This window comes from Corvus cornix, chromosome 9 (genome assembly GCF_000738735.6).
Source record: "Corvus cornix cornix isolate S_Up_H32 chromosome 9, ASM73873v5, whole genome shotgun sequence".
NCBI classification, from domain to species: Eukaryota; Metazoa; Chordata; class Aves; order Passeriformes; family Corvidae; genus Corvus; species Corvus cornix.
The window spans coordinates 12363360-12380684 of NC_046339.1; the positions used below are offsets into that span (position 1 = coordinate 12363360).

At 46.7% G+C, this 17325-nt stretch overlaps 1 protein-coding gene across 2 annotated transcripts; it reads right to left on the reverse strand.

The window, feature by feature from the left end:
* Nucleotides 1-820: 820 nt before the first annotated feature.
* Nucleotides 821-13172, reverse strand: LSG1 (large 60S subunit nuclear export GTPase 1). 2 transcript variants are annotated; one of them, XM_039557159.1, is made up of 14 exons: nucleotides 13061-13172; nucleotides 12869-12986; nucleotides 12470-12590; nucleotides 11809-11895; nucleotides 10853-10939; nucleotides 8693-8753; nucleotides 7820-7996; nucleotides 6324-6743; nucleotides 5919-6020; nucleotides 4956-5099; nucleotides 4526-4649; nucleotides 3833-3912; nucleotides 3030-3203; nucleotides 821-1745 (listed from the first exon to the last, which is right to left on the reverse strand). In XM_039557159.1, exons 1-14 carry the CDS (start codon nucleotides 13139-13141, stop codon nucleotides 1566-1568), a joined length of 1956 nt encoding a protein of 651 aa, XP_039413093.1. In that variant the 5' UTR covers nucleotides 13142-13172; the 3' UTR covers nucleotides 821-1565. The 2 variants fall into 2 exon arrangements, with proteins under 2 accessions (XP_039413093.1, XP_019145487.1); XM_019289942.2 differs by lacking the exons at nucleotides 12470-12590; nucleotides 12869-12986; nucleotides 13061-13172 and having other exon boundaries at nucleotides 11786-11866.
* Between the last annotated feature and the right edge of the window lie 4153 nt (nucleotides 13173-17325).

Here is a 17325-nt window from a genome sequence, read left to right on the forward strand (position 1 = left end):
CTGAGCAGTCAAGTCCCTAAAGGGACAAAAGCAGACACCTTTCCTGCAAGGAGGGTAGAAAAGTCAGCTCAGAATGATTTGGCTAAGGCACAACCTCACAACCTTTTCAGGAAACAAAGGCAGAGATCACCTTCTCCAGGAGAACTAAATTAAATAGTCTCTCCTGACAATCTACTTTCTGCTACGGTACACTGATTTAAAGTATCATTGACCATATTAATTCAGTGTAATTATAATTTAACTTTACAGATGGCAGGGAACTATCTTCCCTCCAGTGATGTAATTAGGAACTTGAGAGCAGGGACTGCAGGGGAAGCAGGAGCTGAGGTGAGAGCTCTGCTGTCAGGGGACCCTCTGCACCCACAGTGCAAACTGGCTGTACAGGACACACACAAAGGGTCACAAAACCAAAACCAGCTTGGTTGCACACCCCGCATCTGCTGTGGCTTTGCTGAGCAGTTGCTTTCATCTCTCCATCCACATTTAAGGCCTGGAAAGTACAAAATTACAAGACAGCAATCCCTTTTTTAGTATCAAAGAGGCCAGCATCCTGTGTTACTCCACCACCTAAAAACAAAGCATGACTCGTCTTTGTGAGCTTTTCAGTCCTATCATTACTCTCTGTGCTGATCTAGGAATGAAGAGCACTGACCAAGTGCACAAACATTTTCACAGTAGGGCAGCTGAGAAGTAAATCTCACTTTAATCTGACCCCAAGTAAGTAAAGTCTTTTTAACATCAAATACTCAGCTACTCAATTAAAATCTGCTAACAGACAGTTCTCTGACTTAGAGCAATGAGAAAGAACATGACAGACACATAGGAAGTAAAATCTCAAATATATTTAAGGACAAATTAGCACCAGATTTTTATCCAGTCACATGGAGCCAATGTTTTAAAATACCAGTGGGAAGTCACACAGAAAAACAACTGATACCAGCTCAGTGTAAAGGATATAAAAGCAACATTTTCCTTGCATGGTGTGCTGTGCTGTGCTCAAGCTGGGAAACAGGGAGTGGTTACAGATTCTACAGAGTAGGGCTGGTATAGCAGAGAAGGAAGAGGGCAGTAAAGATCATTTTACCTCATTTATCAACACTCTAAAGCATTCTGTCAAATCAACAGACAAGCCTTAAAGACCAAAAAAAAAAAAAAGCACAATAGTGTCTCAAAATGTAACAAATATCACTCATTGAAATTCAACTGTTTCAAGATTTTAGTCAGTTTTACAAGGCTTGCTTTGATTGCAACAGCTATAAAATACATCCTTTATGGAAGGAAAAACATTCCTGCACAGCTCCATCTGCTCCCATTGAAAGGACGTTTCAGCAGCAGTCAAATGTCTGGGCTGGTTTCCAGATAACAAGAACAGCCAGGTCTCTTTTGTTCTCAGAAGGGATGAACTCCAACCACCAGAGCCCACTCTCATCCCCTGCCAGGCCAATCCACCGCAGAGAGCTCCCAGGTGAGCTAGTCATGCCCGCATATCTGTTCTTTCCCCCTCAATTAAGGCCTGTGGGACAGTGCAGTCCCTGCCCTGAAAAGGCAAGATACTGGTGCCACAGCTAAGCCTCCAGGTGCTTAGTGATCCTGCGGATTTTCTCCTTCTTGTTCCGGTTTCCGTGTTTTTTCCAGGGCTTTCCTACCACATTGCCAGGATTGGATGCAGTCACAGGCACGAGGCCGCTCCCAGGCCGGTACCCCATGGCAGCCCGGACCCCTTTCATCAGGGCACGGACGTTCTCCTGGAAAAGGAGACACAATCAGCAGTGACTGAGGAGAAGATACTCAACCACTGCAGTTTGTCAGTAAAACCAGACACAGGCAAGCTCAAACCCAGCAGGGCCTGCTCAGCCCCTGCTCCAGAGCTGCAGGAAGGTCACAGCAGGCAGCCAGAGCCTGCCAGCAGCTCCAGTTCTGCCGAGCTGTGCCGGCCTCCCCAGCGTCCACCACTGACACAACACCGCGCCCTGGCCGGCATCAGCTCCAGCACCAGGATGGATCCTCACAGCCTCTGCTCTGCACACAACAGATTGTCTTCCCAAATAAATCTGGCACCCGGGAAAGCCACAGACCAAAATTGGTTGCTCAGATCTGGAGCGTGGGCAGCACTGACGGGGCTCGCAGCTCGTGCCAGCGCTTTGGGCAGACAGAGCAACAGTCTGGTAATCCCAAAAATTCTTTTCAGGTCACAGTTTTCTGAAATAGCTCACTTTTTTTTTTTTTTTTTTTGAAAAGAGCCTGAGTGCTTGTTTTCAAAATGCATGATTATCTTTAGCTATGCTAAACAAATGGTGTTCACATCCAGCTAACCAAACAGAATGGAACATGCTATCTATGACCCATCCTCTTCATGGCTAAAAACATGTTCTAATTCCTGTCAGGTATGCAGATCTAGTCAGTTATGGATGTCATTAGTACACTTTTTCAGCAGTGTAGGGGCAAAACAGATCCCTGTGGGATCTAACAAGAATCATAAGTTAAGAAAAATTCCCATTTTCCACTTAATTTTGGGATTTCTTGACTGGATTTTAAATCAGTTTGTATTCTACTCATCTGATTTCAGGTTCTGAGTCAAAACTCCCAGGTAGTACTAAATCAATTGTCTTAAAAAAGCTTATCACATCCTCTAAATATGTCAGCTCAGGAAAGGAATGTTATTTTGAAGGACCTGTTAGTTCAAAACCATGTTCTGTGTCAGCTGCCGTGTCATTCCTCCTTGTCTTTCTTCCCAGTCACCCTCCTGTTTGCTCAAGATTGACGTTCGATCCATAATGACAAGGGTCACCCTGCTGACCTCTAAAAAATCAGCTATGCACATCTCATGAGCACTCTTTCAGTCACCTAGGACATTCCCAGTGATTTAGGAGATAATGAAAAGAACAGAGAGCTCTTGGGTAGAAATTATGTGCATCAAACACCATTAACTCAACCTAGCACACCTCCATCCTCAAAGGTGGTTTTCCCCCAGTAACTACAGATGAGTGCTGCAGCAAAAACTCCTAGAACAAATCTCTTCCAGAATTTACCTGATGGAAAAATGTTTTGTCCACCACATTTTCAATTTGTTTTGCTTTGGTATTTTTCTCAGGCTTCACCCGTCCAGTGGCCTGCACAGTTCTACTTTCAGGGCATCTTTGATGCTGGTGCTGAAAATCATTTGGGTCAATACCAGGAGGTGGGTGGCAGTATAACAGCTTCCCCTGTGAAAACAGTGGGACAGAGCTATTACAAAAGAAACTTGGAGAGGAAAGAAAACAACTCCAAAGGAGGGCCTGAAGTTTAGGGGCTCACAATGGCAGACGACCAGTACACTTTATTTCTTCTCCCAGGCAACAACTGGCTTGACTTCTAAGTTAAAGTACTGTTCTACCTCTACATCAAAGTGCCATTTGCAGCTGCAGTGTCCAGCTGCAAACACCACAATGCAAAACTCCCAGGAGCACTGGGGGATCCTATTAAGAAATTATCAACAATAAATTGCTGAGAGGTGCTGCAGAAGCATGCAGTATTACAGCACTCAGAGCAACAGTCCTTAGTGCCAAATATTGGTCCAGCTATACATTATGGGTTCATTTCCTGAATATCTGCTAGCTATTTTAGAGATATGATTATTTATTTAGCTGGCACCATATTTTTAAGCAATCACATTTCTAAATTAGCTTAAGAAATTCAATTTATTCTTTTAAAACATAAAAGCAGCCAAATTTAAAGAGTCTTTTGATACCTGGTGATTTTATCCAGAGAAATATAATTTACTTTATTGTGCTCCAGTACAACCTTTAATTCACCTCTGAGAAGGGAAGAAAACCCAGATGTAGGATGCACTTACACTGACATAATCTTTTAACACATATCGAGCTGATCGCGGCTGGTCTGGCTGTCCATGAGCTGTCATAAAGCCTCTCATATCTGGAAGAGAAATCCAGAGTATATTCTGTGTAAGTACAAGAGAATGTTAGTATGTTCTTCTCTGCTTCCTAACTGCACATTTGTATCCTTTCTCAAATAACAGTCCCTTAGAAAGAGGCTTCTGTTGGGGAAAGCAGGAAAAAAAAAAAGGGAAGAACTTTGGTGACTGTAAAGGTACTGCAGAAACATCCTGACCTGAAAGGAATTATAAGAGCTGACATCTCCCTACCAGCAGAAAACTGCTGGGGTTTTATTTTTGTTTTAAAGGCAGACAATGAGAATTCACTGCATTCTTCAAAGTCTAATTCAGACACAGATGGTGGGAGATATCTGACAGGGTAAGAGAACCACATTACAGACTGGCAGGGCATTTCACCAATATCCTCCACACCATCACTGCATCTGTCAGATGAGACTGGCAAAGCACCACTGCAACATACACAGGAGATGAGCCATTACCAAAGGCCATTCCTGAGAGGAGGGCAAGTCCTATCGAAGAGATCCAATTCACAACAAACCCAAGATGGGCCTAACTTTACAACATTCCCCTAAGGCCACGTTCAGGACCATGCACACAGTGGACGTGATAGGTTTTAAAAGGATCATCACTCACATCCATATGCTGTTAGCAGCTCTTCAGCTGTAGGCTTTCTGTCTGGGTCCTCATCTTCCCTTGGCCTTATGATATTTATTCCATAGGTTGCTTCCAAAATGTTCCGTGGGATATGCTGGCAAACGTAAGCTAGTGAAGGAAACCACCTGGTGATTTACAGCTACACAAGTAATCTTACCCTAGTCACTCCAAGAGCACACACAACGATTTTGGATTTTGTTGCAAACCAGAAAAATAACATGAGTCTGACAACAAGACAAAGTTGAAATGAGATAGGAGAAGACCAACACAGCAGGATTGTTTTATCCAGTATGTCCCACCTCCCTCAAAGCATGAGCACATGTACTGCTAGCAGGGCTGGAACATGCTACTTGGCATACTCCAAATTGAACCCTTGCAAACACTCTCACAAACCCCATGCAAAGGATATTAGAGAAATAGGTGGAACATGGTCCCTCATCTGATCTATAGGCAGAATTCCAGAACAAATCATTTCTGCCTTGGTAGAGACGAAAGATGGCATCACCAGACCAGGGCAATCACAAAGGCACAGGCCAGGCTCCACATAGAGGGTCTACGTGACAAATAACCCATTAGTTCACTATGGCAAGTCAGTGTCCATGGAGGAAAAAGGAACAAAAAAATAAAAATTCAAATGCATAGATGAAACATGGATGCAAATGACAATAAGCAGAAATTCTCCTAACATAGACACCTGCCCTGCTGGCCCCAGCCAACGAATTAAGAAGATCAGATGTGGAAGACAGCAGCACTTTCAAGTTCCTAAATATGGTGTCCAGATGGGGGCAGCAAGATCTTCAGCTCTCCAGTCTAATGGGAGAGAAGAAAGCACTCCACAAAACTCTTGTTGGACCTTCTGAAACAGCTAGGAGATTAAAAAGTACAAATCCCACAGTGATCCCACACTATAGCATTGGAGTTGGCTACCTCAAAATCAAAGCTTGATCAATATGAAAACAGCAGCAAAACTACATTTATTCACAGCAATGATGTAGACAAGAAGAGTGGTTTGAAACCTTGACCTTAAGCTATTCAGATGAACACTCACTTCAAAAAGTTTCTCTCCTCATGACTGGTGTTGGAAAAAGAAGGCACAAGGTAAGTAAATAAAATCGGGAGATGGAAAACATCTCCCATTGCACAGCAGCTCTTCTGAGTGACTCAAAATGGAGCACGAGTTTAGAAGCAAGAATTAAAGTTCCAAAATTACACACATCAATACCACCCCTCTCCAACCTACTCTGCTGGCCAGAGAGTTCAGGCTGGCATAGTTCTCAATGAGTGCAGGTGGTTGCAACTAGGTCATAATGAAGCTCTCTTCCACCAGGGAAAAAGAAATGATAAAAAGATTGATGTTATTTGTTAGCAATACCTGGAAGTGTTTTGTACGGCCTGGTGTAGCAGACACTGACACCTTCTTATTTCCAAGGATTGTGTTGATGGTTGAACTTTTGCCAACATTAGGGTAACCCACCTAGATGACAAAGAAGTGGAGTATTAACAGTAGTATCAGGCAGGGTACTGCCAAAAGACTGACAGAGCTCTGACACACAAGTTCTTTAATAAAATGTACTAAAAAAACAGGGCAAACAGTGGGGCACACTGAGCTCCAGGAACTTCAGTATTAATCTTTGCACAAAACCCACAGTGGCTTGTGCTTCTAGTTTTTATACCCTTATAGGAAACCAGGCTACAAGATGGAATTTTTCCCACGGGGGGCACATGGAATTAAAATTTAGATTAAGTAAGTTCCATTTAAGCACAAAATCCAACTCACCAGCCCAACATTTACTTCCCCATCCTTCACCCTCGGTCCATCATGCATAGTTTTGAATATCTCCAGAAGCTCATTTCTCTGTACCAGGTGGCTGAAGTTTCTGACATTCCTGTTCTTCTCCTGCACTCCATGCTGCACTGCAGCACCATCAGTCCTGCTTTCCATCCTCTCTGGAGCAAAAGCATTTATGTTGTCACCAGCTTCATCTTCAGAACAGGTTTGCCAGTCCTCCTCTTCATCTTCCTCACAGTCTTCATATTCATCACTGCTGTTATCATCACTCACCAGAACCTGGTTTATACTTTTGCTGCCTGTGGATGCTCTTTCTGTGCTACCTTGTGCTGTGTTGTCATCATCTTGACTGGAGCCTTCATCCTCAGAACCACTCGGGTGCTCCGCTCCCCCTTCAGCACCCAATTCCTGTGGGGACAGCAGTCCAGAGGTGAAATGCAAAGACAACACCAAGCCTTGCTGCTGGCTGCAGCTGCTGCAGTGCAGACAACTGTATTTTCATCAGCCAGATCCCAAGAGTTGACAACTCAGTGTTTACATCACACAGGGGTTTTCTAGAGATCTTAAGTAGGATGTAGAACAACTAGCCCATTTCAGGAGAATGACAAAAGTATTCCAAGAGGGACAGTTCACAGCTTCTCTGTGAAGTCATTACGAAGTTCGTCTCCAGAATGAATGTGTGCACACCCATGCTAGTTTTTTTTATTTATTGTTCCTAGTAAAAGGAATGAATGTTACTCTTTCAAAATGTTCAGAACACAAACCCATTTTGTTTCATGTCTAAATATTTCATTAAAATAATTTTAAGCTGTTTTATTTTCAGTCAACTCTACATTTCTTCCCTGCAAAGAGTTTACATTCAAAAAGGAAGATCTTTTCACAACAACAGTATTTTGACCTTTATTCCCAAAAAAGAGAACAGAACTAAAGTGAGACCTTCAGTCTCACTTTTAAATCAGCCTGTAAAAACATTTTATACAAGGACTGCAAACCAGCTGGACAGAGTAGGTATTTTTGGAAGGAGATAGGGGATATCCCACAGCTGAATGGTCATAACAGAAGAAAGTGGCACCTATTGATAACATGTAATTTGGGGTAGCAGCTCATTTTGTTCCACTGGCTAAAAATGACTTTCAGATACTTTAGGTTCTCCAAGAAACACCTTCCCTCTCTGGGAAAGAAAAAAAATCTCTGTACAGATAACCCCATCCCTCACAGTATCCCTCTTGGAAAGGTTTCCAATTCTTTCAATGAGTTAAGAGTTTGCAAGCAGGTCTACAAGGGCTGTTTCTGTGTTTTGCACTTTGTTCACCATTTTACTCCCCTCACTTTTGTCTCTGAATTGATCATTCAAATGCTGTTTTATAGCTGCACAGGTCTTTAAAATAATCCTTTTGTGCTCAGGTATATCACAAGAATAGCTGCAAAGCAAGTTACCAGCTGCAGCCAGCACAGATCTAGTTTGAACTGGTCACCTACAGTACCTTTGATTCTCCACACAGCCGTTCACACTCTGCCAGAGCTGACCAGAACACCACCTTGACACCCTCTTTCTCAAAGAACTGTGCCCAAGCAGCACGTTGCTCCTCAGTCAGCAAATCTGCTTTGTTGATCAGGATCATGTTCTCCTTGTCATTACTGACCTCCTTAACGTAACTTTCCTAAAGAAAACAAGAGAAGGATCAGTTTGTACTCTGGTTTTGACTCCTCTTCCCCCCAAGATAATGCAAGAACAGCAAGACAAGTTACTCCATCCTGCTGCACACGAGCGTAGCCAAGCTTACAATCCCTGGGTTGGTGGAAATGCTGCTCAGCAGACAGCTACAAGAACAAACTGGAGCATGCAACTACCACAATACAGCTTGCTGCTGGCCACACGTGCAAACACCTTGTCTGCTTAGAGCTGTGACAAGATATTAATCAGCACCCTGCAGCAGGAGCTCCTAAGACAACTATTTGAGCAATTCCACATCTCACTGATGCAGGGTTCTATAGTCTATCATTACAAACTTGTCACTTCTATAATTCTTGATCGTTTGTAATCCTTACTCACTTTCATTCCACTACACTTTTACATAAAACAGCTCCTTTAAGTGAGGACACTTCTAGTGGGTAATGAGGAATAATATAATATCTGCAATGTAACATCTGCAGAAATGCCTCTAAATCCTGTGTGATATACCAAAAGACAAAGAAAAATAATTTCATGCCAGAATACTTGCATAAATTAATAAGATAGCCACTTAGGCACAACAGCAAAACAGCTTCAAGGTGGCTGAATGCATTAAACAAAAAATGTATCATGTAAACATTAAGAAATAAAATGAAGACAACATTCAAGAAAGTGGTTTACTTACCAGATCTTGACATCTAAACAGAAGGGGGTTTCTGGCATCTACTATCTGGACTACAATGTCACTGCAAAGTAAAGGAAAGCCCCATAAAGTATTCCTTCTTACCTGGCCTCAAAGGAAGCAATAAGGCACAGTAATTATTCACTTCAAGATTTCGCTTGGAATTTTAGTAGCTTTAACTGTATTATCCTACTAAAACCTTTACTGAACATCAGAGCATCTCAGCAGCCCACCTGCCCAACAGAGCCGTGCTTGTGCTACAAGCCAGTACTGCAGTACAGTGTTTACTCCTCCCTTGGCTCATTCTCCTGTACAACTGTACAGCCACCAAGGGGGAAGAAAACACGTCAGTTTTGACAACCCATCTACCCTTCAGAAATGCTCAGCAGGCAAGAACCACAGTAGTGGTACTCCATTTTTTAGAATGGTACTGAAAGCTGTGATAATGCAACTTTATTTCTATCTATTCTCATCCTCAGCTGTGGCAGGGTGTTTACAGAGAGAAAGAAGAGGTGGTTTTCCTACACAGCAAGATTTTTGCATGGAACAAGATGTACAAACTCTCACAAATTACCTGCAGATTTTAAGCATTTGATATTGGGCATTTTCAAAATTTTCTCAGTGCTCTCTTTTTTCACAAAAAGCACAAAACAATGAAAAAATAGCCTTAGATTTCAGGAAAACATATTGCTCCCCCATGCAAGCAAGGCATTGAGACATGCTTTTAGGAAATACCTTCCAAACCCAGACACCAAATTGCCACCACATACATGAGCAGGGCTCATTAGTTCTACACAGTAATTAAATGCAATGGCTTCAGGTCCCAAAGGCATCCATGCTTTTGTCAAAAGGATGGGGAAAATTTAACTACAGCCTCTTCCACTAGAACTTCTCCAGGCAGGTAATTTAAAATACTGCCACATGTTACCACATGCTGATTCTATTTGTTTGACAGGGATTTCTGTTAAGTCAGGACAGCTTCAGAACACTACGGGTTGAATGGAAGAATTTCAAGCCTCACTAGGCAGTCTGTTAAGTATTAAAAACAAATAAAAATCAATAATCCCCCCAAGGGAATAATTCAATAAGCCACATGGGTACAAAGAAGGACTGCACAGTTACAGACATTCAAAGATCAATACAAGAGAAAGCTGACACCATGGTACTGGGATGGGATACAGAGAAGTTACTGAATCCCACTGCTGGGAACTAGTTTGAAGCAAACACATGGAAAAGGCTGATAACAGATCAAATTATCTGGAAAGGTTAAAGGACTGAGTGACTTTTCCATTCACTTCTGAGACAGCATCCTCACTCTACATGAAATAAAAAAACTTCAACAGGAGCAGAAAGGCATTAATAACACATTCTAGTCACCTCAAAACACCTAGTACAGTCACACTGCACATTATGATACCCTACAATGGATGCTCCTGACCAGCACTCTCCCAGCCAAAGGCCCAGCAGCCCTCAGTACAAAGCCCCTCCTATGAAAGGACCAGCTCACCATGACCTCACTGGTGAAGTATTTTTCAATTTTAGGAAAGTGAGATGAGATGATCTCAAACTTAATTACTAGTGAAATTAAATGCCCCAGTTAGATTAACATAGCTGATAGCACTCTTATTGTATTACAGCTCAGCAGAGCAAACAAAGCTATTCCTGTGATATGACAGCCTGTTGTCCTCTGTGCACTGCTGCAACTTCTCTATGTGGCAAAGGCCCAAGGAGCCTTTCCTTCTTCCCCAGCATTATTTAGTCCTTGCCTCCTGCCCATGAACATCAGCTGCAGCTGTGTGGTTGGGAAAAAGGGAAAGGGGTTAACCTTGGCAAGAGACCTCAAAGACACTTCTCAAAGGAGGCCTCCCACACAGAGTTACTAGAGGAGACCAAGAGCAGCAGCCTCTGAAGAATCTTCAGAGACTCACAGTGAACCACCTGCAGATCACAGTGCTGAGAGCTAGCAGGCACCACTAAGCAGCTGCCTTTCTTCACATCACATTTTGATCACTTCCAAACAAAATCACTGCAGTACTGACAATAAGATATTACTAACTTAATTATTTTTCCTGTGCTCAGACACTTGAAACTTGTCCCAAAGCTGCAATTCATGAAAATACATTCAACATCACTTTTTAAAAAGTGGATAGCAAAAGACTTTACCTTCTTTCAATGACTCTCCAAAGCTGACGCCAAAATTCCAAGTTTCTTTCAAATGGGGTTAGAATTAACTTTTTCTCTTCCTCAAGACTAAGGCAAAACAGAAAAAAAAAAGTCACATTTAGTCCATGGCAGGCTGCAAGCTCACCACCAGTTCTTCCCTAGATCCAGAAGGCTTTAGTTTCACAGAGAGCAATCAGACCAAACTCATATATAGGTACTATTACTGATGTTTTTTCAAACAGATCAAGCACCCAGGTAAACTGGTATCAGTGGCACTGTTTTAGTGCTGACAAAATGGCTCCTGAGCTTGCCAATGGAGAAGTGGTAAAAGATGGAAAGAACAAGAATTCATCAAGAGTCTGCTTGTGAAATTTGAGAGCCACAATAACAAATGAGAAAAGTTATCCCAGTTGGCAGCAGTTGTTTCTTAATTGAGTACCACTTGGAAAAATTAATGAAATTTGGGGATGGTACCTGGAATACCTCTATATGGCCTTGAACTTGGTGTTATCACCACCTTGAACAACTTTACTCAGGGCAAGCATGGGTTTGCAGGGTGTGAGCAGATACCACTCAACTCTCCAAGCCAGTGGATGCAGCACAAGACCAGCACAAGCTGCCATATGCAGGCTGGCAGCACTGCCTTCTATTCAGAGCAGCACTGTTGCTCTTAAAAGACACATCCAGTAACCCTTTACTTCACAGGCAAATGGAGAACATCACATGCCATCCTAAAGTATTTCAAAAAAACATGCACACACAAGACAGCTTTGCAGAGCTGACCACAAAGTGACACATCTGGACTGTGGCTGGGATGTCCAACCTCCCAGGACAAGTACAGGCAGCTACTGAATAGATGTTAGTTTTATTGGTCCAACAAGGATAAGTACAACCCACTGTTTCCTGTGTCACTAAATGCCACCAGCTACTTACCCAGCCACAAGCAGCATACTCACTGGGCAAGCTGTCGCCTCCACTCGAGAAAGCTCTCTCTCTCTGCTTGCTTCAAGTCCTCTGCACTGGTTGTCCTATCCCAGTGTGGCCTGTAACAAGCACATTTTCAAGTGAGTGGTCAGAAATAGCTGTCAGTCCAGCTACATTACTTCAGTAAACATAAAGAACATAAACACCACACTTTCAGCTATGCTGAGGTAATGGGTCAGATGTGCATGCACCTGTTTTCAGCAACTTTAAGTACACCTTCTTATCCTTTCAAATTCCACTAGCTGAGAGCATGTAAATCAAATACCCCAAAGCTGTTTTCTTGAGCTAAGGTTTGTAGGGTCCCTAAGATGGGGGATTAATCTCTCTGTTCGCCATGCACAGAGCTTTGGAAAGCCTTACCAAGCAGCCTGGATGCACCTGTTCCAGCAGTGCTAAGCTTTGGGCAGGAAAACCACACCATCATGCCAGAGAAGCTGCCACTGGCAGGACTCACATGGCAGGCAGGCACCTGTGCTGCGGGTTACAGCCGGCTCACGCAGGCTAGTTAGAGGCTTCTCCAAAAGCAGGGTATTGCCAGCCTGAGGGCTGTCCTCAGGCTTGCAGCCACGGAGGGATCAGCCACGGAGCCCCACCCAGCCAAGGGGCATCCAGGTCCAGCCCTACAGAACTCACCTCCGTGGGATGCGCAGGAATTGCTGATTCTCCTGGTGCAGCTGCCGAACGCGCTGGGCCTCCTGGGCTGTGAGCAGCCCCGTGCAGCTCTGGGCAGACACGATCTGGGCATTCAGACGCTCTGCCGGAAGGGAGAGACAGTCATCCAAGGCCACCTGTCACCAGCCCTGCTACCCCTGCCACCGCATCCTGTCTCTGCTGACCCCCAGCCCTGGCTCAGGGCCTCACCACCTGCCCCCAGTTCCCGCCCGGCCACACCCCACTGCCAGCCCCCGCTCCCACACACTCATCCCAGAACCGGTGTCGGCCCGACCCGGGTCCCCAGCCCCGAGATCCCTCCCCAGTCCCCGGATCTGCCCCCGGCCCAGCCGCACCCCCGGGCCCATCCCAGCCCCTCACCGGCCACGAAGCGGGTGCCGGCCAGCTCGGCCGTGGCCAGGAACTCCTCCAGCGGGCTCTGCTCGGGCGCCGACCGCAGCTCCGGGCCGCGCTCGGCGACCACCTCGCTGACGTGAAGCTGCCGGCACAAAACACCACCGTCAGTCCGGGCCGCCCCGGCCTCCCTCCCGCCTCCCTGGGCCCCCGGCTTACCCATGAGGAGGCGCCGCGGCGCTCCAGCCCGCGCTGCCGCTGCAGGGAGCGCCCGAGCCCATCGCTCCGCTTCTTGCCCATGTGCCGCCGCCGCCGCACCGCCGACGGAAGGGGCGGGCCGATCCGCACCTTCTACCGCCCGCTCCCACCGCCCCTTCCGCCGCCCGGCCCCTTCCGCCGCGCCCGCCCCGCCGCGCCCAGGCCCCGCCACCAGGCGGTGCCACCGCGCCGGCACCGGTCTGAAGCTGCACCACGGGAGGTTTAGGTTGGACATAAGAATTTCTTCACAAAAAGGGTGATTAGACGTTGGAGTGGACTGCCCAGGGAGGTGGTGGAGTCACCGTCTCTGGAGGTGTTTAACGATATGGTACTTAGTGCCATGGTCTAGTGATGTGGTTTCGGACTCGATATCAGAGGTCTTTTCCAACGCAGTTGGTTCTGTGTGATCATCCATCCATCCATCCATCCATCCATCTATCCATCTTTCCATCCCTCCCACCCTGTGGTGGTCAGCATGGACACACATCTCTCTGGCACTCTCCTCCTCAGGCCCGGGTCCAACCCCCTCCCTCTCACAGCCCCACCACTAATGAGCCTGGGGACACAGCTCACTCCCCCCCGAAGGTCGGTGCTGCAGCGGGAGGCCCTGGCAGTGGGGTGACACGCAGGGCTGCCAGCCCCAGCCCAGCCCGTGGCAGTGCTGGCGGCAGCGGGGCCGGTTCCACTCGCTGGTTCGGCCTGGTGCAGATGCTATCAAACCACACATGTGAAACCCTGCCCGGCAGCCAGCCATGGGGGCAGGGGTTTGTGTGTCCCTCTGCAGAAAGCCACCAGCTCCTGTGGCTGAGGTTGGCCCTGTGCCCTATAACACACCCAGCCTATTGCAGGTTCCCCTTCCCCAGTGTCCATCATCCCAGTATAGCAAACAGTGCATGCGAGGAATGACAGTGGCAAAGTGGGATCCTGGACGCAGCAGTGGGAGGTATGCTATGAAGTTGCTGACAAAATCTAGCCAGAGTCTGGGCTTCTTTGCCAGACAGAGGACATTGCATGCCCAGCCAGGGAACTACTGAATGGATTTCGGCAGCAGCCATTGTGGCTGATCCGGGTCAAGATGGGAGAGAAGGTTAAATTAATAAACAACTTGACCTGTACTTGCTCACTGAACTGATTTATGAAGCATTTCTCCTTTATGGGTGTTGGGTTAAGGCCAGACAGTTTTCACTATGACTCTGTAATGTGTATCAGTTGTAATCAGAGAATAACCTGTCTAATCCCTGGAAAAAAGAGGCAGGCAAAGCTTAACTTCAGGAGCTGGCTACCAACAGCATCGCAGCATGCACAACTGCCTGGGCAGGAGTGCTCTCTTCTCTCTTCTCTCTTCTCTCTTTTCTCTCTTCTTTCTTTTTTCTTTTCTCTTGCTCTGTGATGCCTCCCCCTGATAAACACCCATTAGGAAGACACAGTTTTTCTTTTCTTCTTCTTTTCAAAGCTAGCAACTGTATGGCATAAATTTCCCAAGTACGTCTGAACCTCTGCCATGCTCATCCCAGGCTCTGCCACCACCACCAGCCTGGTCTGGCCCCTCCTTTGCTTCCTAAAGGCAAATAAGAGAGATGAAAGGGGACTCAGCAGTCAGCTTTTCATTTAGGTGAGGTGCTTCAATGGAAGGCTGGTGGGCTGCAGACAGCAGGCAGAGATTTAGTAAAATCATTTCTAATCAAGTCATCTTTAATAAAACCATCTCAAGTCTTTATGTGGGCACTGAAGCAGTAATGTAAGTGCTCATTATTGTCTTTCTTTTGTACTTCAGTTAAAAGTTACCTTCCCTTTACAATGCATGATCACCAGCCAGATCAGCCAGCCAGCCTGGCCGATCCCCACACCTCAGGTCTGGCAGCACTTCTAACCCTGCAGCTGAGGCACGTGCAGTGCCATTCCCAGGCTGCCTGACCACAGGCAGAATGCTCAATAATCCCATTGGCACAGCCCTGGCAGCACAGTCTCGGCACCACTGGGGTCTTTGGCTGAGGACTCTGCCAGTACAGAGTGCAGAGCTCGATGGACCTCCATGGGGACACTTGCAGCTGCGTCCAGTGGCATGAACTGGAAACAGACACTCAGGGACAGGCAGAAGTGCTGGTGCAGTGGGAAAAGGAGGCTTGCTCTGCCACCTGCAACCCATCCTGGGGCAGGGAAGTTTGAGGAAAACATGAACAATAAAGATCTCTGAATTTAGATTGGGATGTTTTTCCCACATGTTGCCCTTTTCCCCCCCACCTTTCCCCATTTCCAGACTGAAGTGCTTCAGGGACCAGTTAACTGCAGGCATTTTCTACCACCTCTGTGCGACCTACTTAAGCGATGCCCAAATTGCCCTCATTCTTGCAACAGATACATTTCTGAGCACTTCATAAACACCAAGGAATTGTTTCTGTCTGATGGTGCTAGCAGCACTGCAAGGATCGCTTTGAGCAGAGCAGTGCTGAAGGAGATACAGACTGCGTCATCCAAGTGACAAAAACATCAGAGCTAGAGTAGCAATTGCATATTTCTAATTGCCATGTTTCTCATCCCTCTCCCATTGCTATGCTGTGCCTACCTGAGCAAGACAGGCTGCTACTGGTCTTACCTGACTGTGACAGCCTGCTGCTCCTAGAAGATGTTTATGCATGGATTAGTCACACACAGTGGAAAGGGACACTGAGGTACAGATGCTGTCCCAAGAGCTGCACAGAGGCAGCTTGGCACCGGAGTGTGCATGCCAAGAGCGCAGCCAGGCAAGGAAAGCTTGGAGGAGAGGGGCATGCTGCTGTGAAGTGGGATAAACCTGTTGATTTGCAGCCCATTCCCATATGATGCAGCAGCTACCACAGCATGCAAAATGAACACAATTTTTGCTGCTGGGCTTTGTTTGTACAACTCAGCTCTTTGAGAGGGGTACTCGGGCTGGACTGAGGTGTTCTCCCGGGAGAGAAAGCATCCCTGTGCATCACCAAATCTCTCACCACTCCTTTGAAATCCACTGAGTGCCCAGCACTGCTGGCTCTTTGGAAGGTGGACACAGCTTTGGGAATTCTCACAAAACCATTGCATAGACAAAGTAAAATCTGCTGTCCTTCCAGCACACTGTAATCATTGACTTGGGCTTCTCTCCCAACTTCTTCTGCCTTGGAGCCAAACCACTGCTCCAGTTTTTGATGCAAATCCTGAGAATTATTTAGCAGCAGCAGCTCTTTTTCAAAAGCCAATGATAACAGTGTGTTTTTGCCTAGAGGAAACATCATTCTTTCTGGACAACTTTTCCTCCATTTTCCTTTAAGGCAGCACTGGGAAATCTCAGGACTGTGTCTCTAAAATATTCATGTGATGGCTATTCATTATTCATGTAGGTTCACAATGCTCAATTCAGCGGTACTGCCAGCCTCAGCCTGACAAGCAGACCCATTAAGAAACCCTCCCCACAGCAGCCCTGCAAGAACACCAAGACAATTTTGCTCTGTGCACAACTGCAGCTGCTTGCACCCCCTTCTTTCCAGCTGTACTCAGAAGCAGAGTGGCACTGCAGGAAAAGCGGGAGCTTGTTCTGCAAGCTTCCCCATCTTTTGGTGAAGGTCTTGCTCCTCTTTAGAAAGAGCAGCATGCTGGGGAAACTCAGAAGCAGGGCTGCCTGGCCAAGGCTGAGCCCTGAGAAGGCACCAACCCCGCTGAGGCCCTCGGGCAAGTTTTTTAGACTCTGCTTCTTCCACCAGCCCTATGAAGATAACATCGCCTCCTTGCCTGGCAGGGTGGGGGCAACTTAATTAGAGAGAGCTGCCTGCCTCTTTGAAGGCACAAAGCACGGGATGGGAAACCGATGGGATTTCTCCAGCTCCGTTGTGCCAGCTCTGCCTGGGAAGACTCACCCGCGCTGCCCACTGCTGCCCCTCCACACGGCCCTATGGTGGCAGCCCCCAGAATGGAGCGTTGAGCAGAGGATGCTGCCCCAACACCACCTCTGTGCCCCTTGACTGGCAGCATGGTGCGAGGACGGGTGCCCCGCACCAGCTCACCCAGCAAACCCCCGCCGAGAGTGCCGTGACACCCAAGGGAGGGCTCTGCTCCATGGGACACTGCCTGCCCTTCTAATTACAGCAGCGGGTGCAGGAAGCGCCGGGGCCGCCTGTGCAGGAAGCGGGGTGTGCCGCTCTCGGTGGCTGAAAAACAACCGCAGCAGAGGTGTGCCGATACCACCACGGCCTCGCCGAGCAGCAGAGCCCCGGCCC

Bases quoted from the DNA above. Each gene is read 5' to 3' on its own strand.
- LSG1 (XM_039557159.1), bottom strand. From the start codon at position 13,141: ATGGGCAAGAAGCGGAGCGATGGGCTCGGGCGCTCCCTGCAGCGGCAG. The intron at 10,940-11,808 runs GTGAGTATGCTG...GTTTTGCCTTAG, and splicing joins TGGAGGCGACAGCTTGCCCA to TCTTGAGGAAGAGAAAAAGT. The intron at 6,744-7,819 runs GTACTGTAGGTG...CTGTCCCCACAG, and splicing joins GGCTGTGTGGAGAATCAAAG to GAATTGGGTGCTGAAGGGGG.